This window comes from Puma concolor, chromosome E4 (genome assembly GCF_028749965.1).
Source record: "Puma concolor isolate L17-30 chromosome E4, mPumCon1.1.hap2, whole genome shotgun sequence".
Classification (NCBI taxonomy): Eukaryota; Metazoa; Chordata; class Mammalia; order Carnivora; family Felidae; genus Puma; species Puma concolor.
Genome location: NC_141683.1, coordinates 49,395,666 through 49,422,958, shown reverse-complemented (window position 1 = coordinate 49,422,958; position 27,293 = coordinate 49,395,666). Strand labels below are relative to the sequence as shown.

Genomic DNA, 27,293 nt, shown 5'->3' with positions numbered 1-27,293 from the left:
GTCTGCTTTCTTTCACTCAACTTTTCTTTATTGTGATATAATTTGCATACCATAAAATCCACCGTTTTCAAGGATACAATTCAGTGGTTTTAATATATTCCCAAAGTTGTCCAACCATCACCACTATCTGACTCCATAACACTCCCACCCCCTCACGCCCATCCCTGACAGTCACTAATCCCTTTCACTCAGTTTTCCATGTGTGGCACTCAGCTACGACATAGGTCAACAAACTTTTCTGCAGAGAGCCAGAGAGTAAATATTTCAGGCTTATGGTCATAATGCCTCTGTCACAACTATTAAAAGCTGCCATAACAAGGAGAAAGCAGCCACAGACAACATATAAACAAATGGGTGTGTCTGTATTTCAATACAATTTTATTTACAAAAATAGGCAACTGGTGGGCCCACAGATTTTCTTGAGAGTGTGCACAGCAGTACATCTTTTTGTTGTATGAAATTCTATTTTATGAATATGCCACAATTTACTAATTCATTCTGTTGTTAGACAATGAAGTGTTTCCAGCTTGGGGCTATTATAAATAATGCAACTGTGAACATTCTTGTACATGTCTATGTCTTCTGTGTCTCCTATGTCTATGTCTACAACACATGCACTCATTTCTGTAAACCAGAAGCAAAGCTGCTGGGTCTCTCCCACATTACCACTCATCTGGTTCTATTTGGTTTCATCAAGAGACAGTAGGTCTATGCGGTGATATAAAAGAGAATTAATCATTATTTCCTACTTTGTAACAGCCATTATGTTTTAAGGAAATTATTTCATTTAATCCTCATGATGACCCAATAAAGTGCAATGAGAAACAGGCTTAGGTAAGGTCACAAAGTTAGTAAATAGACATGCTGGAGTTACGCACCAAACCAGGTCTGCCTGCTCCAAAGCCTGGGCTTTCCCCTACTCTGCATATCACACAGAGGGAAAGAGCAGAACAAATGATTCCATATAAATTTACTGTTCAGCAGAACTGACACAAAGGCAGGCCTCACAGTTTATGAAGTAAAACGGTTCCACTCCTAAGACAGCCACCCTGAAACGACTGGTCTTCCCAACGTGCACTCTGCTCAATGACTGACCTATTTCTATCAACACACATTCATACTCAGTCTCCGTCTCAGAAGCCCAGATTCTTACTTTGTGAACTTTGTGGCAGAGATTATTACAATTTTCAAAGACAGAAGGCTTAATCTAGCAATTCTGTACAACACACTGGATGTATATGTATATATCCGTACACTGGTGGTGATTAGAACAGCTAACTTAAATAGCAGTTTCTTCCATTCACCTTCAAATCTCTCATTAAACTATTGATATAATAGTGTTTTTCATTTCCATCACCATATTCTTATGTGTAAGCTCTAATGTGCCAAACAGCCCAAATTCACATCAGTGATTATTTTATTTCATATGAGTCATAAAAACTTATTTTTTAGTCATTCTGAGTGTTTTTTCTAAAGAACAGCCCATCCACGCCCAAGGTGGTACCGGCCAGTCTTACCTTGCCGTCTGTGGTGGTGTTGATCCTGTAGTGATACACACGGCCCTCGTACCTGAGCGAGATGGACAGCTGCCCAGGGCTGCTCTCACTCTCCCGCACCAGGAAGCTGCCATTGATCAGACTGCTGAGCAGGTACTCCGCAGCGCTGCGCGACACGGGCCCATGGTACCAGGAGTGTTTTTCCAAGCTGTTCACTGGGGTAATGTAGTTGCTTGGCACCCAACCTTGGCCATTCTTAGAGCGAACTTCACTCCACTCACCATTCTGGTTGTAACCAAGGACTCGTAGCTTTTCACCTGGCCATGACATCATCAGAGAAGAAGAGAAGAGAAGAGAAGAGAAGAGAAGAGAAGAGAAGAGAAGAGAAGAGAAGAGAAGAGAAGAGAAGAGAAGAGAAGAGAAGAGAACTTAACTTCAAATATCAGCAGTCTATTATCAAACTCTGAACTCTGTGAAAAATCAATCAGGAAATTTTACGCCAACATTAAAAAAAAAAATAATGAAAACAAACTTGGCTGCTCATCATATCCTGATTGATCTCTTTAGCTTGTGGCTTAAAGACAAGCAGCACAGTTAGAAATAACCTTCTGGTATTTACTAAAGGTTTTTACACCAACTAAAAAAATGCCATTAGGAAACTCCACGTGTGGTATAGTATGGTGGCATACAAACACAGAAAGGTTCCCAATCCATAAACACAGAGAATACACTGCTGATTGCCAGAGGGGAGAGGGTGGGGCATTGTGCAAAATGGGTGAAGGGGAGTGGGAGATACAGGCTTCCCTACAGAGAATAAACAAGTCACAGGGATAGATGGTACAGCACAGAGAATACAGTCAGTGGCATCGTAATAGAGTTGTGTGGTGACAGATGGTAGCTACACTTGTGGTGAGCACAGCACAACAAATAGAGCAAATCACAGTGTTGTACACCTGGAAGTAATGCAGTATCATGTGTCAACTATACTTGAATTAAAAAAAGACAGGTTATTCTGGAAAATGACACAGTCTCACCCTTCAAAGAAAAGTTCATTTTTCTCAAAACAGTTTGTCAAGGAATGTATCTTATATATGGTTCAATGTTAACAACAATCAAGGATTAGGGATGAGAAATGTGAAATACAAAGTCACTCTGAAATTTCAGTTGGCACCAAAGCAGCAAGACCATCTACGTAAGAAACAAAAAACAACAAAACAAAATAGAAGCACAAACCACAGAGCTTTCTGTTTTCAGGAAAAAAAACTGCTTGGGGGGCAGGCGGGCGGTTAGGACTCCCAAAGCACAATCTTTTCTAGGACTCAAGTTTTACCAGTTATAGTTTCCCAACTTCCCTCCCATTCCTTATGAAGATGAGTCAGTCCCACTCATTCCTCTAAAATTAGTGTGTGGGAAGGGAAGCCGCCACTGAAGCCAGAACCCAAGACAAGTTATTCAGAATGTCTTTGCTGTCAACGTCAATGTCCTTAATTTCTCTATTAAAGTTGTGAACCTCAGCTTTAAACTCCCTAATATACATTTTGCCCCTAAACCTACAGCTCAGACAAAACAGGAAAGGTGAAAGAGAGATCATGCACATGGCCCACTAGTTATCAGGCAAAGGCCACTGAGGAAACACTCAAAATCATTATTCTGGCAGTCACTGAACATTGTCAGCAGCCCACAGAAACGTCTACCATAGGATAACTTTATTAGCTCCTATGATCTCATCTTTGACCTGGATGTGACATTCAATGACAAAAACAGGAGTATGTACTCATAAAATATACATACGTATACACGAGTAGATAGGAGCATGTGGTGTGGTGGTGGGACTGCACAGATAAATACTCACCAACCATATCTGCAGGTAAAAAACCTCAGTGCTCCTAGAAAAGCTAAATAGAACTTGTTCCTCTATAGCTGTTCTCTATTGTACCACAAGAACTAGAAACGTAAAGAATTAGTATATTACTGTTGCTTCCTTACAAATAACTGCTAACGGTGGGTCATCATTAGCAGGATACAGTCAAAAACCCTGTTTTTCTCTATTTTCCTCTCTTTTAGAAGTTAGGAGGGGAATTTTCTACTCTGGAAGTTTTGAGCACCAGGGAAATTGACAATAGGACTAGTGGGGATGTAAACATGAGCTCTACTGACAGAGGAATGCTGGGAGAACTGTTTTTTTATTTCAAGCAAAAAACAATATTCAAAGGAGGAACTATAATAAATTGTCATTATTTTATTTTTAAAATGTATTTTCTTCTCCTTTAAAATATAAAATAGCTTTAGCATGACATCATTTTATATTAATAAGAACCTGATAGAAAAATCTGGCTTCTCATGGGTTTCATGAGAAATCCCTGTTTGCCATGAGATAACAAGAATCCCACCCCCTGAGCTGCACTCTAGCGATTGCCATAACTGGTAACTGAGGAGTCAACAGACTTTCTTTATCGATGTTTCCTTGGTGACTGAACTATCTTAGAAAAACCTCACATGAAAAGTCTATCTAGAAAGAATGTTCTGAGTCACTGCTTCACCAACTTCTCCACTGAAGTATCCATAAAGGTAAAAAAAAAGTGTGTTGTAGCCCGAAGAGACTACTGCACAGTATAAAATTCTTTGAAATCCTTTGTTTTATCCTAAAAGTTCATGTAAAAGTTTCCCCCCATGCATAAACCTCATACACACAGAAATATTATCACCATCCCTTCCCCAAAAACTACCTAAAGTCTTCAAGTAACTTGACACTAGATCACCGACTCTACTTTTTCTATGCCTCTAAAGCCTCCTGGCACAGATAAATGTGCCCTTACACCCACTCAGGGACACATCTATACCCCAGGTTTGAGTTAAGGGTTTCTTTTGCTTTTGGTTAATCTGACTGGATTTAAAAAACTGATGCATGTAAAAGTTTTATGAAAGGGTAACATTCCCTGAGTGGAGGTCTGCCTTAATCTGGTTTATTCACTCCCATTTAAAATTTTATTAACAACCTTACAAATAAAAACTGTATGTCTGGCAAATTATCGTTTAAATTAGTTTCATTTAAGTTAAAAATTATCCTTGGGGCATCTGGGTAGCTCAGTCAATTAAGTGTCTGACTTTGGCTCTGGTCATGATCTCGTGGTTCGTGGGTTTGAGCCTGTGCTGACAGCTCAGAGCCTGGAGCCTGCTTCAGATTCTGTGTTTCCCTCTCTCTCTGCCCCTCCCTTGCTCATGCTCTCTCTTTCTCAATAATAAATAAACATTAAAAAAAAAATTATCCTGAAATATATTTTTTCCCAGTAGGAGGCTTTCATAAATTCAGAAGAACAAGCTTCGGTAGATTAGTAATCTAATTCATGTACACAATAAGAATGTCCCATGCTTCTTTTTTTTACTTTTTTGTAATTTTTTTGTATTTTTATTATTTTTTATTTTTTAAAGTAATCTCTACACCCAACGTGGGGCTCACTCACAACTCCAAGATTAAAAGTCACATGCTCTACCCACTGAGTCCCAGGCACCTCTCTTTCTCATAGAAGGTCCATATTTTCTGTCCTTATTCAAAAAACTAATAATGAATGATTTTACTTAGTCATGTTCTTAGCGCTCCCTTTTATAAACTTTCTACTAAAATAAATGACTATTCTCTTGCGAGTATTACTGTAATAGAAATCCTTCCTACTATTCCTTTCACTAGCCCATATAAACACAAATGAGAGATTTGTCTAGGCCAGTGCTACTCAAAGCAGGTCCACAATAAGATATGACACTTGTGCTGGAATGTGAATCACTGGACTACTTCCTTCTTGTTCAAAGTCTTGCTTTGCACCTAGGTGGCTCAGTAGGTTAAGCGTCCGAATTCGTCTCAGGTCATGATCTCACAGTTCGTGGGTTCGATCTCAGGTCGGGCTCTGTGCTGACAGCTTGGAGCCTGGAGCCTGCTTCAGATTCTGTGTCTTCCTCTCTCTATGCCCCTCCCTTGCTTGCACTCTGTCTCTCTTTCAAAAATAAAATAAACATGGAAAGGAAGGGGAAGGGGAAAGGAAGGAAAGTCTTGCTCCAAAACCAGAAAATGTCAGCTGAACTAAATAATATGTAGTATACTTAGGGACACAGTTGGCTTACATATCGGAACCAAGTTCTTAATCTTAACAATGTGGACTGGTAATGAACTATTCTCAGGTAAGCAGTCAGCCCACGGACAACACTTTGAGTAGCACCAGGCTCCGGCAACATGACTCATCTTAGCCACAGTTCAAACAGAAGAGATGTATAGTAAACCTAGTGCCACCTAAGACGAATGCTGCATATTACATATAGAACTGAATTCTGAGAATGAGATGAGTTTATGTATATACCACATGGTGCTCTTTCTTTCTTTCTTTCTTTTTTTAATGTTTATTTATTTTAGAGACAGAGAGAGCACAAGTGGAGGAGGGGCAGAGAGAGCCAGAGACAAAATCTGAAGCAGGCTGCAGGCTCTGACCTGTCAGCACAGAGCCTGACACGGGGCTCGAACCCACAAACCGTGAGATCATGACCTGAGCCAAAGTCGGATGCTTAACCGACTGAGCCACCCAGGTGCCCCTACATGGTGCTTTTTCTAAAGTACCTTATCTCCGCTTCTCCTTAATAAACCCTATAAAGTAGACAAAGTGACATTATCCCATATACAGGCTTAAACAAATAAACAAACAAGCCAGTGAACCAAAAATATCTGGGCCTAAATCACCTAATTTTAGTCAGAGGCAGAATCTAGAACAGACCCCTTTATTTCTTAAGCACTAATGAAAACTGAAGAGTGAGGAGATGTTACACAGAAGCTCACCTTTAGTGATGCTGAGTGTGTTATCACCACTCGCCACAAAATCATAAAGTGCAACAAAGAGATTAGGGTCACTCTCAGTGGCTCCAAGTAAGTTCTCCTTGGAGCTCCACCTGATGGCTTCATTCAGTGCCTGGGGTTCAACATCACAACCATAGGGGCGGTGCAAGGCTTCTGAAAGACATAAAAAGAGAAAGGAATTGACACTAAGTTCAACCATTAAAAATTCATTTGAATTCAGTACATATATAGTATTTTAGCTGCTGGCATATATGTATACTGAAAGTTCCAAGGTAGAAAAGAACTGTATAATATGGAGTCATGAAGAATGAGCAAATGGCATGGTCTCCTAAGTATGAGAAAAGTCTATTTGTTGAAAATATAACAAGACAAAAGATCACAAAATGAGCATTTAGCTGTTATTTATACATATTCACCAAAATCAGAAATAGAAAGAAAAAGTGGTTTTCTCAAAATGAAAAAAGGAAATCTCAAAAAGAAATGGCAATTCATTTCATAAAACATATCAGATATTTTGTGGTGGTGGTGGTTTTAAGAAAGTACAGTTATGTTTTATAAGTCTTCCCAAACTACCCTTCTTCTTCCCCTGCTCTCTACACATAAAACAAATTGTGGAAAAGATAAGAGACTTTAAGAAATATGTACATATTGCATAAACCCAGATCTACATTTACATATAGAAAAATTATAGAAACAGTGCTTCCAGAAAGAAAAAATACTAACAATATCTGTTAAACAATAGAAAAATGTTTTGGTTTAATACAAAATACTCTTGGCATTCCAAAATACCTTTGTATTACTCTGCACTGTCTATAATATAATAGCAAACAATTGTTCGTTGTTTTAATGAAAAAGTTTTCATCTTATTTTCTTTTCTTAGATGGTACATTTCTGTAAGTATCTTAATCGAGAACTTAATTGAAGGCTCTAGAAAATATCACCAACAAAGGACATTTGAGTTTCTACCACGTGTAATGGTTGAAGCCTTGTAAGACCTGGTTTCTTCCTCAGGCTTTATGGTTCCTAAATTTAGTCACACTACACAAACAGGTGATCCCTACAAAGATCACCTGCTTCTCACAACCCAGGTCATTTACACAAAAAATACACTATGCCTTCAAAGGTGATTTTCTCGATCACAGAAACTATTTTTAGTGGCTGTCTGCCACTATCCAACTACCTATTGTGACATAACAACACTTTTCTATTATGTCTCTCTCTCCTTCTACTCATTTTTCATTTAAAGTTGACTTTCTTATATTTGAAGAAGAAAAATCCTGGAATCTGTGGTTTTATTTCTTTTCAAATACATTCCCTCCTCTCCATCTCTACTGCCAATGCCTCAGATCAGATCCCCATCATCTCTCACCTGGACTACTGCCTCCAGTCTTGTCTCCCTCAAAGCCATCCTCCACACAGCTGGCAAAGTGATCTATTTAAAACAAAAATTTGACCATGTCACTCTTCTTAAGATTCTTTAATAGTTCACCATCAAGCTAAAATCTTCTCAATGGCCTCCGAGGTCTTTTATGATTAGGCCTCTATCTACTTCTCCAGCTTTACCTCTCCCCACTCCATACCTCAAATTCTAAACATGAACACACACACAGATGCTTTCTGCTGCTTTGTGCCTTTATTCACAGAGTCCTGGTTACCTGGACTGTGAACTCCTCCCACCCTTCCTTTGACTGCCTGCCTTCTACTCATTTTATAACATTCAGTTCCAGTGTATAACCTCCCCTAGGAAGCCTCACGTGCTCCCCCTCCCCATACTCTCAAAAGCATTACACTTGCTATATTTGTACCCTTTATCTTTATAATATCCTCAATTGATTTTTACATCCCAAACTTTACAATGTATTCCTTGATATTAAAACTCTTTTTCTAGCAAGAGTTACATAGGATGTGTTCAATAACTGTTAACTGAATGAATGACCAAATTATACAAAACTGTAAGTGACGGGAAACAGTGAGATGTATTTTAATCTTAGAATAGCATTAACCAATGTTTTAAAAATGGCTTCATAACTGTCTACAGAAATTCCTGTAGTAGGTTGGATCTGTAATTTTCCTGATAGCTTTAGAGTTTACTTCACTTCTTCACATTCCTTCCTCCTAAGAGGAATGTATCCTTAAAATTTCAGAGCTAATTAAATTTTGTCCCACATTAAGATTATGACAAATCTGAAGTTATGTCCAGATGTCCTGTAAAGTTAACATGAATCAGATGTATTATTGCTCCTTGTTTACATGCAGTTACAAGGAATGGAAACAGCTGTACTAAAGTAACCAATTAGGATTACCAAACAAATAAAACACCATATTCTATGAAACATCCTTGAAACTGATCACATGTACTAGGGTTTCCTTTATTCTAATAAGAAATCATCCACTCTAGCAGAATTTCCATTGGGCTACAAAATGCCAATCCTTTATTAAAATGAAAAGAACTGCCAAAAAGTATAGAGAATATTTGTAATATTTATTAGGTTCTATAGCGAGTACCACATGATCCACACTGATAAATGTTTCTTGCCAGTAATGGTGGTAACAAGATTAGAATGCTTTGTGATTATTACTCTATTATTCTGTTTAATTATTATCAAACAGTTCAAGTTCATTTTCTTCTTGTTGTATAGAAGTCCCCTTGCTTGAGATAAAGGGTAGAGGAACAAAATCAAGGGTAACAAGAACTTGTGTACTCTCAATGACCAACTTAGAAATAATAATTAAGCAGATATTGAAGCCAACTCTTAAATCCTAGCGAGCCAAAACCAGCAAAAACCATACAATTATACCTTACTTTGTAAAACCCAATATATGAACACTTAAGGTTTACAAAATTAATAATTTTAGTGAACATCTACCATACACCATGCTGAGCTTCAGAATATCAAGATTATAAATCACTAATAACACCATTTGGACTTACTATAAAAGACTACTCTCCGTTCTTTCCCCCAAATCTGCCTCTCCCACAGAATTCCCTGTCTCAGTCAACAGTAATTCCTTCTTTTCAGCTGCTCAGGCCAAAAGCCTTCAAGTTTGAGTACAAACTTCCAGCTATAACATGAATAAGTTCTGGGCATCTAACATATGATTATAGCTAATAATACTGTATTATATACTTGAAAGTTGCTAAGCCAGCAGACAGTAAATGTTCTCACCACAACATAAGAAATGATAATTACATGTGATGCAGGTACAGCTAATGCTATGGCGGTAATCACTATGCCATATGTAAGTGTATCAACACACTGTACACCTTAAACTTACACAATGTTACATGTCAATTATATCAATAAAGCGGGGGGAAGAGAACCTTGGAATCCCCATGGACTCCTTTTTGCCCTCACATACTACAACCAAACCATAAGGAAATCCTATTGGCACTGCCTTCAAAGATATACCCAGAATCTATCCACTTCTCACCCCCTCCACTATTTCCTTGTTACCACCATCATCTCTCAGCTAGATTTCCCCACACTCCTGATTTCCATGCCTCTATCCTTATTGTCTCCTGTCTATTATCAATACACCAGCCAGTGTTTAAAGCGTAAGTCAGATTATGTGACTCCTCTGCTCCAAACTCTGTGATAGCTCCCTACCTTCGAGTGAAATGTGAAAGTCCTTACAAGAGCCTGCGAGGTCCCTTGCAACTTGTCTTGCCCAATTCATCTGCCTACACTCCTCCCTAGTTTACCTTGTTTTGCATACTGGCCTCCCTGCTATTACGCGAACAAGGCAGGCACACTCCTGCCTCCGGACGTTTGTCCTGGCTGTTTCTTCTAAAACATTCCTCCCCAGACATTCACATGACACTTAACTCAAATGTGACCCTCCTGGTACAGCATTCTCTGACTATTCTATTTTAAAATGCAGCTATTCCTGACAACACTCCCACATACCCCCCCTCCCCATGTCTCCTTCCCTATTTCTCTCCAGAGCTCCTCTTACTACAAACTATATAATTATTACATTCATATATATTATTTAACTGCCCCCAACTAGAGTACCAATTTTATGAGGACAAGGATTTTTGTATGCTTTGTCCACTGATAAATTCCAAGCACCCAGAACAGTGCATGTATGTAAGAGTCTCTCAAAAAACATTTGTTGAATAAATGGATCACGGGTACTGTTATGCTCACATACTGTACCACTATGAGAGGACAGAACAGAAAACCAAACTCTGGATCAGAAAAGGTTTCAGAGAAGAGAAAGCATTTAAATTAGGTGAACAGGAACTGTGCACTCACAGTGCACAGGCTGTCAGTGTGCAAGGACAGGTCTATGACATGTGATTCATCTGAACTGAAGAGAAGCTCCATCAAGCTTGAAAGGTTTGTTAAAGGCATGAAGTTCAGTTCCTTCAAAACCACACTATTTGAAAAATGGCAAAGAGCACAATTTGATGCAAACTTAATAAGATGTATAGAGGCCAAACGATACTGTACCTTTCTCAAATATACAAAATAACAAACACAGGATAAAAGTTATTTTTGAGGCCAAAGTACTAAAAGAACCATGACTTGGAAAACAATCCTTTTCACTCCCCACTCCGGTTCTTCCCATCTCTACTTTTAAGACTTTTTTGGTCAAGTCAAAGATCTTATTTCCTTCCTTTCTTCTTTCTTCCCCCTCACTCTTTTGTTCTCATAGAACTAATAAGGGTCAATTTCCTGTACAATCCGTCTGCACAGGATATCCATTTAAACGCCATCCTATCCGCTAAGCATCAAACAAAAGGAAAAATGTTTCAAAGACAGAAAACATCCTAACATTTTCCTGAGGCCAAGAATGAACACGTATTAAATCATAAAGAACTAAATGCAGGAGAACAAGCTAAGGGATAGTGGGGGGGGGGGGCGAGAAGCCTATAGGAAGAGCAAGTAAATAACAGTGTTATCCAGTGGGTCATAGTCTATGTCACTTTCCTTGTCAGCTTAAAAAAGACACATCTGGATGATTCAGATGTACTGAGCCTATATAAATGCAAGTGTGAAGGCTGGAAATATTTTTGAAAAATGTGAAATCACTACTATATATTAGGTATGCATTATATTACATAACGGGTTAATTTTTCGTTAATCACGGTTTTTGAGGTAGATTATGGAGCTAAGATGAGACAACAATATAGGACCCAGGGAGCAGAAATAGGGTTGTTAAGTAAAGGTTGATTTTATTACTTTTTTCTACTGACAGACTTGCAGAAGACAATAAAAATAAGGCAAAACATAGAAACGGCAGTTTTTAAAAAGTAAATTATCAGGATTAAACTAGTTAAAATCTAGAATAAAACTCAGACTCAAATTCAGAGAAAATTCCTAAATTTAATGTTTAATTTTATTAAAAAACACTTTTCACCAATCAGTCGTTCAATAACTTTTATCAGTTTAATTAGAAATTGTCAGATAGTGGGGCACCTGGGTGGCTCAGCTGGTTAAGCGTCCAACTTCGGCTCAGGTCATGATCTCACGGTTCATGCGTTCAAGCCCCATGTCTGGCTCTGTGCTGACAGCTGGGAGCTTGGAGCCTGCTTTGGATTCTGTGTTTCCCTTTCTCTCTGCCCCTCCCCTGCTCACACTCTGTCTCTCTCTCACTCAAAATAAATAAAACAGTAAAAAAAATTTTAAGAAACTTGTCAGATAGTAACTGGAGAAATAAATATACAAAATTTTCAGTTGGGGCATTTCTAAGCATTTTACAAACCCTTATCTTGCCAGAATTCTACTTTACCTGACTGCATATTCTCTGAGAAGCTAATACTTTTTTTTTTTTTTTGAGAGAGAGGATGCGAGTGGGGGAGAGGGGCAGAGGGGGAGAGGGAGAGAGAGAGACAGACAGAGAGAATGAGAATCTTAAGGGATCCTGAGCCGAAATCAAGAGTTAGATGATCAACAAACTGAGCCACCCAGGTACCCCCAAAGCTAATACTTTTTAATACTGTTTATGTAAGGTGGTTGGAAAAATCATTCAACAGTTCTCAAGGTAACTTAAGTACTTCATCTCAAGCCATATGTATCTTAACACCACAAAATACTACATATCACTCATTTATTCTTTCCTTCAGTTAAGTACTTACTGAAATCCTACTATGAAATACCAGAAAAAAAGCAAATCGTTCCTAAATGGATGATGAAGTATAAACCTGCAGAGAAAAGTTTCCTTGGAGAAAACCTGTTTACAGTAAAACACCACACACGCTTTTAAAAGAGGGAAACGCCCTAAGGAGACTCATCTTTTGCATCACTTAACTTCACTGGTCGAAACTGACGACAGTAACAGGAGTAGAGAAAATTTTTTGAACTCTCCATTCATGTTTGATTATTGTGAGTATCAACCCTCCCCCAAACTATCACCTTGGAACCATACCTGTCACGTTGGGTAGAGCAGTTTCTGAGGCCTCACTACTGCACAGGCAGCAAAGCGATGTGTCCTGATCTCTGCCATAACTATTGGGTGGAAGCAGGACTGTTCCAAGGACCATTCCTCTGCCCAGAAGCACAGAAGTTAAACTGTTCTATGTAGAGGAAGTCTTAGAATTCCACTCCCTGACAAGCAATACCACATGCATGTGACATTTACTCATATACTCAGTGGCCAGAGGAAACCAATAGAAGGGTAAGCATTTACAAGTCCCAAAGTGGGCGGAGAGTAACCCAAAGGAAAGTGTCTAGTAATCAGCAAAGACTGAGTCAGATCAAAGTTACTTCAGAAGAACCTTTGGAAATGTTTTGAAAAAATAAGTAAAAACCAACATACACATGAGTAACAAATACAAAAATATGTAGGGATTAGTATATATAGATGGGATTTCTTTCCTAAATGGATGATGAAGTAAGCCTGTAGAGAAAAGTTTCCTCGGAAGAAACCTGTTTACAATAAAACACCACATACACTTTTAAAAGAGGAAACGCCCTAAGGAGACTCATCTTTTGCATCACTTAAATTAGCTCAAGTAACCACAAATCCAAAGTGAAAGAAATAGTTACAATCTGATTCATGAACAAAGAAACCAGGAAATGACTGCCTTCACTAACATTTCGGCTCTACAGCTTAATACGGTTAAAAATACAGCATGAAAAAAATATATGGCATGATTGCAACACGGATGGTCCTAGAGGGTATTGTGGTAAGTGAAAATAGACCAAGAAAGACAAATACCATGATTTTATTTATATGTGGAATCTAAAAAACAAATGAGTACACAAAAAGCAGAAACAGACCCATAAATACAGAGAACCAATGGTTGTCAGGGAGAAGGGGGTGGGCAGATGGGCATTCGGATGAAGGGGAGTAGGAGACACAGGCTTCCAGTGGTGGTAGAAATAAGTCATGGGGATGGAAGACACAGCATAAGGAGAGAACACTCAATGGTATTGTGACAGCACTGTGTCAGCTGGTGACTACATTTAATGGTGAGCACAGTCAAATCACTATGTCTGTACACCTGAAACTAATACAACATTGTGCTAAGTATACTTCAATTTAAAAATAACATTTTAGGGTACCTGGGGGGCTCAGTTTAAGCGTCTGACTTCGGCTCAGGTCATGATCTCACTGTTTGTGAGTTCGAGCCCCATACTGGGCTCTGTGCTGACAGCTCAGAGCCTGGAGCCTGCTTCAGATTCTGTGTGTCCCTCTCTCTCTGCCCCTCCCCAACTAGCGCTCTGTCTCTCAAAAAATAAAATAAAAACGTTAAAAATAAAAAAATAAAAATAACATTAAAAAAATAAAAAACTGACACGATAATGTTGAAAACTTCTGAGTGTTAACACTTATAAGTTTTTTTTTCCTTAGTTGTTTTAAATGTTTACTTTTGAGAGTGAGCAGGGGAGGGTCAGAGAGAGAGGGAGACACAATATGAAGCAGGCTCCAAGCTGTCAGCACAGAGCCTGATGCAGGGCTCGAACTCGCAAACGACCTGAGCTGAGGTCAGACGCTCAACCGACTGAGCCACCCAGGCCCCCCCCAAACTTTTAAAAGTTGTAAAAGTAAAAAGCTAGTCTTTATTAATATTAGGAACAAAGTTAAGTAAAATGTAAAAATCTGAAAATAAGGGTAACTTGTTGAGAATTAAGCTAGGAAAATCTGCAAATAATACACTAAATTATTTAGTGGTGTCATCTACAAAAATAACACAAGAATTTTTGTAACTGTACAGTTAAGAACACTCATTGATCAACATTTACTAAGTACCTACTATGTACCAGCCACTGTGCTAGGTTTCAGGTCAACAAAAGAAACAGGGTAAAACTGTAAGATACCAGGACTGAAATAGCCTTCCATGAAGTTGAAACAAATTATGTCACCTCAGAGAAAGAATGTCTCTGACATAGGTAATTATTAATAGCTTAAAAAAACAAAGCTTATACTTTCAATAAAATGACCCTTTATAAAACCAGTATTGTTAACATCACAGAAAAAGCAAGAGTTAAATGACTAATGGTTACCTCAATTAATGACTCAGTGTTTCAAACACCAGGTTGAATTTCTCCTTCCCTAGATTATAAAAAATATAAGAGAAAGGAGCTCCATAATCCATATTCTAAACATATCTATATTCCATACCACGTAATTTACTATTCAGTTAGTAAATCTGCTCTTCAATCTACCAATAATTAATAGTTACAACTTAGGAAACTACAAAAATTAAGAAACTACAAAATCATAATGTAAAGAAAACGAATATTTTTGTGCTGCTATGCTGCTTCCATCTAACCCATGTAATAGCTTTTAAACGTTTTAAAGAATAAAATGAAGACTGCATACAAAACTAATCACCAAAAAATGATACATGAAAGCCTAAGAAAATTGAACTCAACAAAAGTATTAGTAAGACACTTTTTTTTTTTTTATTTTAATGTGTTTTTATTTTTGAGGGAGAGAGGGAGGGAGGGAAGGGCAGAGAGAGAGAGAGAGAGAGAGAGAGAGAGAGAGAACGAGCAGGGGAGGGGTAGAGAGAGAGGGGGACCCAAAATCTGAAGCAGGCTCCTGGCTCTGAGCTATCAGCACAGAGTCCGATATGGGGCTCAAACTCACAAACTGTGAGATTATGACCTGAGCCAAAGTCGGATGCTTAACCAACTGAGTCACCCAGGCACCCCAAGACATGTTCTCATTTTAAAAATTCTTTTTCAGTTTATAACAGTGATATATGCTCATTATAGGAGATTTGAGAACTATATATAAATAAAAAGACAACAGCACATCACCCACTTCTACATCCTCATTTGTTGAATTATTAAAGTAACATTGATACCTTTGCATTTGGCTCTTTTAATCTGCATAGTGTTTCATTCATTCAGCCAATATTTACTGAGTGCCTACTAAGTGCAAAGCACTTTACTAGACAGGAAATATCTATTAGATGCTAAGCAAGAAATAAAGTCCATGAGAGATGAAGATAACAGGCTGGGAGGGGAGGAATTTCACTACTTTAAAGAAGGTGACATTTAAGTAAATGCCAAAAGCAAAAGAAGAATCTAAGCAGAGAGAATATAGCAAGTGCAAAAACCTAAAAGTAGGAAAGAACCTATAGGAAATGAAAAGTGTGGCCTGTAACTGAGAAAGTCAGAAAAGAAGCATGAAAAGAAGTTAGTAAGGTAGACTGGCTGGCTGACCAGATCAAGCCCACAAGGGTTTAGGATTCTTTTCCAAATACAATGGTAATTCACTGAATAGTTTTATGCCAGGAGGTCATATGTTCTGACTTCCATTTTGTAAAAGACAAACACTCTGGCTACCGGGCGGGGAAAAAAATGGATTAGATAAGAAATAACATCAGAAATAGGTAAATATGCAACAGTTCGAGAATGGACTCACACTGGCTTGGAAAAGAACGGTGTCATGAAGACAAAAGTGGAAGAATTTAAAGATCCACTTTACAGATGGAACTGACAGGGCTCACAGATCACTTAGATATGAGGTAAGACGAGGGTGAAAATAAAGAAAAGCTGCCAAGTTGCAGGCTTGAATAAGTGGGCAGATGGCTATGTAATTTACTCGAAACGAAGAGCGCTGTAAATCAAAAGTTCCACTGTAGACAAGTAAATGTGAGGGATATAACTAAGCACCTTGATCTACAAATCCGAGGCTCAGAGAAGATCTTGGGTGTCAGACATCAGCATATAGATGGTGTCTAAAACCATGAATCTGGATGAGATCACTTAGGGAATCAAGAGTTAGGTGAAAGTACAGGATCATGCTTAGAGGGGGAACGATGACTTCAATACTGCAGATTTCTCATTTGAAACACGGAGGCTACAAAGAAGGGAAAAAACATGATCTTAAGTGCTTAGAGAAAAAACTGTCAACCCAAAATTCTCTGTCCACAGAAAACATCCTTCAGAAATGAAAGTGAAATAAAGACATCCTCAGCTAAAGGGAATAACTTGTTGTCAGTAGATACGCTCTCAAAAAATTCAATTCAGACATAATGGAAATAATACCAAAAGGAAATTTTCGAATATTAGGAATAAAAAAAGAGAAACAAAAATGGTAAATAGAACACTCTTCTGCTCTTGAATTCTTAATATTTGACAGTTGGAAGCAAACAGTGTAATGCAATCTGTAGGGACTTGTCAATGCATGTGGATATATGACAACTACAACACAGGGAAAAGAAAACTCTTATGATGGTAAGCTTTCATATTTCACGTGAGGGGGCCAAACACTGAATCTAAGGAGAATGTGAAAAGTTTGGTATGTATATTGAAATCCATAAAGCAACCACGGGAAAACCTATACAAAGAGATACAACCAAAAACAACAGATAAGCGAAACATGTTAATAATCCAAGAGAAAGCAGGAAAGGGGAAACAGAAGAACAGAAAAAAATTAAATGGTAGACCTAAATAAATCCAAACAAATCAGTGATTAACATTTAATAAAAATGGTCTAAATACAATTAGAAGGCAGTTTGTCAAAATAGATAATGTCTGATCCAACTACAGGCTATCTAAAAGAAACCCACTTCAACTGTAACCACAGAAGTAGGTTAAAAATGAAAGGATGAAAACATATGTTTACACAAAAACCTGTAAATGAGCATTTATAGCAATATTCATAATAGCCAAAAGTGAAAACTTTAACTGAAATGTCCATCAATTAATGTATAAATAAAAATTGTTCAGCAATAAGAAAGAAGCACTAATACACAAATGAACCTTAAAAACATCCCAAGAGAAGGAAGTCAGTCAAAATGAATACGTTATGTGATTCCATTTAGATGAAACATCTAGAATTGGTAAATCCATAGAGAAAGAAAGCAGATTAGTGGTAGCCTAGGGTCAGTATGTGGGGAGGAATATGGAATGACTGCTACTGGCTATGGGGTTTCTTTTTGAGGTGATGAAAATATTCTAAGATTAGGTTGTACTGATGATTGAAAAACTCTGAATATACTCAAGCCACTGAATCATATACTTCAAATGGGTGAATTTTATATGTGGATTTATATCTCTATAAAAGCATTAAAAACATTATGCTATGTGAAAAAGGCCAGATTTAAAGTCTACATATTGCATGATTCCATTCATATGAAATACCCAAAAGAGCACATACACAGAGACAGAAAGCAATTTAGTGGTTACCTGGGACTCGCGTAGGAATGCTGACTGACTATAAAACAGTACAAGGAACCTTTTGGGTGATGAAAATGCTCTAAAACTGGATTGTGGTGAATGTTACACAAGGATGTACATTTTTTAAAAATCACTGAATTGTACAACTTTTAAAACTCAAATAAAAGCTCAATAAAGCTGTTTTTCTTAAAGCACAAAGGGTAATAAAACAAAAAGCAAAATCAGACTTTTGTCTAAAAGATACTGTTAAGCGAATCAAAAGATAAGTCATAAACAGGAGAAAACATCTACAAATTACATTTTTTTTTAAGTTTATTTATTTTGAGAGAAAGTACACGCATGCACCTACATGTGTACAAGTAGGGGAGAGGCGGAGAGAGAGAGGGAGAAAGAGAATCCCAAGCAGGCACCACGCTGTTGGGGCAGAGCCTAATGTGGGGGTTGAACTCACAAACTGAGATCATGACCTGAACCACAATCAAGAGTCAGACACTTAACTGACTGAGCCACCGAGGTGCCCCTGCAAATTATATTTCTAACAAAGGATACACAGCCAGAATACATCAAGAACTTTCAAACTTACAAGTACGAAAACAAATCACTCAATTAAAAAAATGGATAAAAATTCTCTTCACCAAAGATAATACAGGAATAACAAATAAGATGTTCAACATCAGCAACCATTAAAGAAATGCAAATTAAAACCACAATAAGATACCACTAAACATGTACTAGGAGTGAGTAACCTAAAAATACTAAGAATATCAAATACTAACTATGGATGCAAACCAGCTGGAACTCTCATAAATTGCTGAGTAGAATGCAAAATGGTACAGCCATTCTAGAAAGCAATTTGGCAAAATCTTGTAAAACATCACTTATCATATGATCCAGCAATACCACTCCTAAGGATTTGTCCTGGAGAAACGAACACTTATATTCATATCAACACCTGTTATGTGAATGTTTATGGCAGTTCTATTCCTAACTTCCCCAAACTGGAAATTAATCTAAACGTCCTTCAATGGATGGGTGGATAAACAAACTCCAGCACATCCATACAAGGGAATACTACTCAGCAAATAAAAAAGGAATGAACTACTGCAAAGGGAGAGGAAGCGTCTCAAGCAGACTTCACGCCCAGTGCAGAGCCTGACGAGATGCAGGGCTCAATCTCACAACCATGAGATCATGACCTGAGCTGAAATCAAGGGCTGGGCACTTCACCAACTGAGCCACTGATGCACTCCCGGAGCTGTCATTTTTATAACGGCATGTATTTCTCAGAGTGGAGAGCCATACCTATCCCCAAACAGACCACTATCCCTTTTTCCTATCAGCATGAAACAGCATCACAGACTCCTACACACAGAAGTATTTGAAAGGGGTCTTTCAATGACTATTTCAGGATCTAACGGTAGACCTTTAAACATGTTCAATTCCATTATTATTGAGCTGAAGAAACAAAGCTAGTGTCAGAACCAGATGATCTCTAGGATGGCAGCTGCCCCAGCCCTGCCTGTTATTATTAACCCTTGCCCCTCAACCTCCCAACACAGCAGCAGACTAGAATTCTAAGACAGGAGAACACCACTCCCACACTGTGCTACTTTACTCCTACATTCACCTCTCGAGCTTTCCTTTTGTGAACTCAAGGCTTTAGGAACAAAAAGGTGGCCTCTCATTACAAAAATCAATCCTTAATATTGAGGTTTTTTTAGTGTTTTTTTTTTAATTTTTTTTTTCCAACGTTTATTTATTTTTGGGACAGAGAGAGACAGAGCATGAACGGGGGAGGGGCAGAGAGAGAGGGAGACACAGAATTGGAAACAGGCTCCAGGCTCTGAGCCATCAGCCCAGAGCCTGATGCGGGGCTCAAACTCACGGACCGCGAGATCGTGACCTGGCTGAAGTCGGACGCTTAACCGACTGCGCCACCCAGGCGCCCCTTTAGTGTTTTTTTTAATCCAAGAGCTCAGGCTCTTTATTAAGTAGCGCTGGGCTCTGCCATTCAAAAAGTGAGGTGTCACTGGTTATTTAAATATTTGAGAGTACAATTTCCATTGTACAACAGGGGTAAAATGGTAATAAGTACTTTTATGGAGTTCTTAAACGAGATTCAATTCATGTAGAGTGCTTGGGGGAGAATCTGACACCATAACTGAACACTTTAGTTCTTTCTGTCGTCTAAAAGGGGCACCTTCCTGCTTGGAAAATAAATCTATTAAAAGGGAAGAAAAATTTGTTGGGCTCGAGTTAAAAGATCTGTAGGGCTAACAAGATGTTAAAGGTACAGAAATAAAAGTAAGCAACTGAAGGGTCTCTAAACTTTTCCAAGAGTAACTCTCTTTAGGTCAGCTAGTAATAATAGGTATAGATTATCTTCTTGGCTCCCATATAGCTCACATTTGAATACATCACAAAAAGTCACAAAAATCAAAATGGTGTTTTAATCAGGACTATGCTCAAGCTCTTCCTTTGTCTATTCAAATCCTGTATTATCTTTCAAAATGTAGTTCAAGTTCCTAGATTCTCCCTGGACCCAACCTCTGACCATTTCTAATTAAGTAATCTCTTCCTTTGCCTAAAACAGCAACTGTCATACTATCATGGGACATCTTCTATAGTGTACTTACTATAATTTATTCATTCCTTTTTTGTGTGTCTTTTTTCCTCCAATAAGATTAAGTTTTTACAGGTACAGAACCATTATGTTTCTCTCTCCAATGAAACCCAGCAAATAAATAATGATTGGTAAAAAGGATTAACACTAAAGCCTTGCATTCACAAAAGGAAAGGTAAAGGGGTGAATACCAAGAGTAAAGTAGTACAACGTGGAAGTGGAGTTCTGCTGTCTTAGATTTCTAGTCAGCTGCTATGTTGGGAGGCTGAGGGGAAAGGGTTAATAACAGGGTGATTAATAACAAGGGTTAATAACTCAAAATTCAGTGTGAGACTTGTCACAAAAATAAAATCTATTATAACAGCATCTTTTCCCTTTCTCTACACCAGTGTTTCTCAAAATTTTTTTTCATTATCACCACTCCAAGGATTAAAATTTAACTTAACTAGTTTAATTTAATTCAATTTCTCCCTAACAAGAGAAATTAAAAACTGAAAGGATAAGATTTTGTAGGGTAGCATTGAGCTTTGGAGGATTACAAACCAATGTAAATACCTAAGTTATTATCACCCCTGCTGAGAACGCATGCTCTATACCTAGACAAATCTTCCAAACACTTGGAAGGTCCCAAGAGGATTCATTTGTTCCTGTTAGAGTAGGGGCTTGTTCTAATTACAAAATCATAGATGTCAACAGACTTGGATTCAAAATTTTCTACTACAGAGAAAGGAAGAGCACATTTTCTAAGCAGCGGGAAACACACACACACACACACACACACACACACACACAAAGTCAGAGAAGAAAAGGATTGAATACTGTGTTTTACAAGACCAATTAAGACATGGGGGAACCTGGGTAGGCTAATAACTAATACATCTTCAAAAAAACACTCCTTAAATATGTGTTCAACATTTATTCAGCAAGAAGCCTGAAGTTAGCCCTGAGGGAGAAGGGAAAGCAGAAAGGAAGAAGTGGTCCTGAATAATTCAAGTCCTGACTCCGCAAAAGGCCCTGCAGCGAATCAGAATTACCCACCTCAGCAGGCACTTTCCCATGCCCTTTGGTGGTCTCAGGCTCTAGCCCAGACATCTTATAAAAATATTCCCCAACACCACAGATAATACTCTTTATAAGAGGCTTTTTAGAAAACAATTTCTTCACCCTGTTACATTTCCAGTGAACCTTTAGAAAGTGACACTGGAGAGGAGCCTGGCTGGCTCATTCCTTAATCCAGTTCAGTGATTTTGCTGCATGAGAAATTTGGCCTGATTACAAGAGAAGAGAAGCCTGGAAAGGTATGTGTGTCTTAGTCGGGTAACGTGAGATATCTGTGGGTCCAACGACAGACAACCTTGACATCCAGACAAAAGAATTCAGACTGTATTGGGATACAATAGGTAATCATTCTACATTTGTGAGAAGTAGTAACACATTGATTGTGGTATTTAAAGAAGACTGGTCTCCAATGCTCCTGATGGACCCCCCTGAAATTAAAGAGAATAACTAAAAGTCTGATAAGCAGGGATGATAAGGGCATGGTCATGGAATGGACAATGACGATTCAAGAGATCCTTTTTTTAAAGATTTTATTTTTAAGTAACCTGTACACCCGACATGGGGCTTGAACTCATAACCCCTGGGATCATAAGTTGCATGCTCTACCAACTGGAGCCAGCCAGGTTGCCCAAGACATCTTTTTAAATTTTTTTTAATGTTTATTTTGAGAGAGAGAAAGAGACAGAGAGCGAGCGAGTGAGCACAAGGGAGGGGCAGAGATAGGGAGAAAGAGAGAATCCCAAGCAGGCTCTGCACATTCAGCACAGAGCCCAACACAGGGTTTGAGCTCACAAACCATGAGATCATGACCTGAGCCAAAATCAAGAGTCAGACACTTAACCGACTGAGCCACCCAGGCATCCCAAGAAATCTTTTAAAGAAAAAAGTTGATAATTATCTAGGAACCAAGTAGATATAGGAAAGGAAACTAATAAGCCTCTCTTTAGTTTGGGGTAAAATGAATATAAAGTAGTAACATCCAGATTTCAAAGACAGAATTATAAGACTAGAATATCAATGAGGTATACTCACTAAAGACATTACTTTAGGAGTTATCAACCTGGTTCAATCTTTTTATACAAAGAACAAAGTTCTGAGTACTCCATCAAGACATTTTTTTATCAACTGAAAAAAGTGGCAATAATTACAGGGTTTTGTATTCAGTTTCCTAAATACTCTCTAATCCAAAATCACTTCTTTCTGGATGGTACCAGATAACAGAAACTTCTATCCTCATTCCTCTTTCCTTCTTCCATGCATCCTCCCTAGGTGAAATCATTCACATCTACCACTTTTAATTATAAACTCTAGGCTACTGGCGCCTGTATTAGTTTCCTGTGGTTGCTATTAACAAACTGTGACAAACTGGATGACTTAAAACACCAGATATGCACCCTGGAGGCCAGAAGTCAGAAATTGGTATCACCGGGACAAAATCAAGGTGGTGACAAGGCCTCGGCTCTCTTCAGAGCCCTAAGGGAGGACCCATCCCTCGCTTCTTCTAGTCTCTGGTTGCTACCAGCGCTCTGGGCTTGTGGACACATCACTGCAGTCTTCAAGACCAGCCTCTTCAGCTCTCTCTTCACATCATCTTCTCCTGTGTGTGTGAAACCTCCCCATCTCCCTTTTATAAGGAAACATGTGATTCTACTTAGGGCTCACTGAGATACTCCAAAATAATCTCCCCATCCATCTATAAAGATATCTCCCTTGCCTGCTTTTCTGCCATGAAACATTTACACTTTCCAGGGATTAGGGCATCGGTATCTTTTGAAGGGGCACTTTTCAGCCTACCACAAGCTCCCAAATCCCACCAACCCCTAACCACTCTCCTGATCAGTTGATATATAGCCTATAGCCTATGATAAATACATGAGACAGCCTATAGCCTATCGTATATACACTTCGACACCCTGAGAGAACTGAAAACCCGCTATTTCGACTTCTGCTTTCATTTATTTTTCAGTTTAGTGTGCAAATGCATGCATGTGTGTACTCTTATAGCTGTTTATGGCATACCCATTCACCCAGGCATCCAACCCAGAAACCTCATCAGCACTCTAGAAACCTCTTCCTTCCCTGATTCCCTCTATCACTATTATTCTACAGATTCCACCTCCCAAATCTCTCTCAAATCCATGTATTCCACTCCCTTACCACTGTCTTACTTTACACCCTCTTTATCTCCTTTCCTAAGCTGCTACAATATTCATCTATCTGATCTTCCCGACTTGAGTTTCTTTCTGCTCCAGTCTAATACCCACACTGCCTCTAAATTGGTATTTTGAAGGGGCAAGACCACCTCAAGTTATGTTCCTACTCAAAACTTCTAAGGGTCTGGGCTCTCTACTGCACAGTTAAATTCCAAATTCCTCAGCATGGTATGGCACTTGTCAGCCTCTCTAGCCTCTCTTCTCCCATCTTCCCTGTATCTTATGCTTCATCTATACCTCTCCCAGTAGTTCTCTGAACATTTCACTTTGTTCAATCTTTGTACATGCTAACTCTCTCCTACAATATTCTTCCCTTCGAGGTACCTAGTGAACTCATTTAACACAATTCATACCTCTTCTGTTCAATGTTCTCAAAAGTACTCTCTCTTACCTAAAATAAAGTTTATAACTCTACACTAAGTCATAATCACACAGATTTTTGTTATTAGTAGTTATTTGTGAGGGAGAAATATTGCATAACACAGAAACATACAAAGTACTATTATTTATAATGTGTGACTCCAGCCTCACCCCACTTAAGGGCAGGGATTATGTCTTATTCATATCTATTTGCCTAGAACATGTATTCAATAAATATTTGTTGACACACCATTTTCTTAATTATAGAAACAATACTTGCTCATTTTCTAGAAACTAAAAGACACAGTACTGAAGACAATTAAAAGCAGTTATGATCCCATCATCCAGAAATAATTACTGACATATTTTTCAAACATTTTTATCCAGTCTTTTTCTTATCTTGTTCTTAAAGATGTTCTCTAATACTGGAGTGCCTAAGTGGCTCAGTTGGTTAAGCATCTGGCTCTTGATTTTGGCTCAGGTCATGATCTCACAGTTTGTGAGTTGGAGCCCCACATCAGGCTCCTCACTGACAGCATGGGATTCTACCAGCAACACCCCTGCCCACTGCCCCTGATCTGCTCCTCCCTCACATGTGCTCTATCTCCCTCAAAATAAATAAAATAAACTTTTTTTAAAACTCTAAAAAAAAAAAGATACTCTCTCATACATACTTTTACAGCAATTTTTAGCCTTGAGGCTAATATTAAAATATAACCTACCAATTCCTATAATTTAAGATTTGGAATTTGGCAACAGAAGGAATTTAGTCCTTGGATTTGTTTGGGAAATGTGCAAATTTGATTTATTTCATTTAGATTTCTGTTCTAGATATTCAGATCTCTAAGATCCAAGATCAGCAGAAGTGATACATTTTTAAGAAATTTCAAAGCAAACTTCATCCCTAGGTAATTAGTTTTTATACATTTATAAAACAATTTTAATTTTCAAGGATGAACAAAATTTAAAACACACATTGTGATCCATTCCTCAAGTATTTTACCCACTTTATGGCCAAAATACCCAAGTGCCCAAAAATATAAACCGTCCCCACAGGTTGCCAAAATTAAATTGCAGAGTTTTCTAAGTGTTTCAGAAATTTATTCTAATGAGCTTATAATTTTATTTTTAAATGGCATGCTAAATCATGTGCTGGTCTTTATAAAACAGAAATTGAAATCTCCCCACTCCCTCTCAGAGCTTCATTTCCTCACAAAGTTGAATCAGAAGTTTGGCTTTCAACTCCACCCTCAAGGAAAAGAAAGGCATGTTAGAATTTATTATATTCAGAGACATGAGTGAGACACATTTTTCCCGTGTCTTTTGCATTTTCCTCCTGTTTCTTATTAGAAGGTATGGTCTTTTCACGCAACTAGAGGTAAGATCTATAATTTGGTCCTAGATAATTGTATTTCTTCAATGGGGTCTGAAGCCCAAACTCTTGCTAACAGAAAGTGTTATCCTGCCTTGCTTAGTTCCATGTGCAGGTGTCATTCTTGAAAGAGGATCTTGTATGAAGGGAGTGCAATGAACGGGGGACTCAGGAATTCTTGTGTTCTAAGAGCACCTCATTAATATCATCTAAAAGCACCCTCTTCTCAGGGCGCCTGGGTGGCTCAGTCGGTTGGGCGTCCGACTTCAGCTCCGGTCGTGATCTCACAGTCTGTGAGTTCGAGCCCCGCATCGGGCTCTGTGCTGACAGCTGGAGCCTGCTTCAGATTCTGTGTCTCCCTCTCTGCCCCTCTGTCTCATGCTCTGTCTCAAAAACAAAAACATTAAAAAAAAATTTTTTAAAAAGCACCCACTTCTCATTTACTACATGATAATAATAATAACCCTCTTTTTGAAGGCTTAAGTTGTCCTTTCTTTAAAATTTATTTATTTACTTTGAGAGAGAAAAAAAGAGAGCACAAGCTAGGGAGGGGTAGAGAGAGAATCCCAAGAAGGCTCCACGCTGTCAGTACAGAGCCCAGTGTGGGGCTCAATCCTATATACCGTGAGATCATGACCCAAGCTGAAACCAGGAGTCCGATGCTTAACTGACAAAGCCACCCAGGCATCCCTGAATGTATAGCTGTCTTGAGATAACATTAAGATACATGCATTTGGGAAAGAGTCACCTGGCCATTGTCAGATCAGACTCTTTAAACAGATAGCTGTTTGCATTCAACAATATGATCACTAATTTTGTCTGTATTAATCCCTGTATCTTGTACATAGTAAGCACTCAATTATTTTTAAATTAATGTGCACAAATCTCTACCAACATGCAGTTTCCAGGCAAACTAAAAATGACTCAAAGTTGGGCTGCCTGGGTGGCTCAGTCAGTTAAGGGTCTGATTTCAGCTTAGGTCATGATCTCATGGCTAGTGAGTTCAAGCCCTGCATCAGACTCTGTGCTGACAGCTCGGAGCCTGGAGCCTGCTTTGGATTCTGTGTCTCCCTCTCTCTCTGCCCCTCCCCTGCTTGCTCTCTCTTTCTCTCTCTCTCTCTCTCAAAAATAAATAAAACATTAAAAAAAAATTTTATAAATAAATAAATAAATAAATAAATAAGACTCAAAACAATTCTAGCCCTCTCTACAGGACTGTAATGAAGTTACCATTTATGGAGCACATATGTACTAGGCACTTTACAGACTTTGATGTATTATAATTTGTAATATCATTTCCTACAGCTCTGGAAGACAGGCATTACTGTCTCAGAAATGTCAGGTAACTTACCCAAGTTCCAGAGCTGGTGAAGCCAGTTATACAAACCTCTAGCTCTCATCTAACTTCAAAGCCCATGCTCCTTTCACAATTTCAGGATGCCTCACTCATTCCATAGAAAGTGATACAAAAACTGGCCCTTCTAACCTTCTGGAAGAGAATTTCAAAACAGATGCCCCAAGTGAAATGACTTTGATTCTTCTGTCCATATATAAAATGACATTTAAGGGTCAAACCTGAGAGACTAATTAGAATGCGATATACATGTGCTTACCAACCTAGTCCATTCCATCACAGAAAACTTGAAATTTCTGCCATTTATTCCCAGGAGAATAATCACAGATTTTTCCAGAATGCACAATAACTCAGGGAGGAGTTCTAAATATTTGTATAGATCATGCCAGAATCT

The 27,293-nt window shown here is 38.4% G+C and overlaps 1 protein-coding gene across 8 annotated transcripts in view; it reads right to left on the bottom strand.

Moving 5' to 3' along the window:
• ABL2 (ABL proto-oncogene 2, non-receptor tyrosine kinase) overlaps positions 1 to 27,293 on the bottom strand; it is a 108,650-nt gene that overhangs the window by 17,873 nt on the left and 63,484 nt on the right. For 2 of the 8 annotated variants that reach the window (XM_086693685.1, XM_086693688.1), the window contains exons 2-4: positions 7,700 to 7,762; positions 6,313 to 6,483; positions 1,518 to 1,813 (exon numbers count right to left, since the gene is read on the bottom strand). In XM_086693685.1, coding sequence (XP_086549811.1) covers positions 1,518 to 1,813; positions 6,313 to 6,483; positions 7,700 to 7,762 — 530 coding nt within the window. Of the gene's footprint in view, positions 1 to 1,517; positions 1,814 to 6,312; positions 6,484 to 7,699; positions 7,763 to 12,705; positions 14,038 to 27,293 lie in introns of those variants that run through there. The other 6 variants (XM_086693686.1, XM_086693689.1, XM_025920970.2 and 3 more) reach the window with 5 other exon arrangements.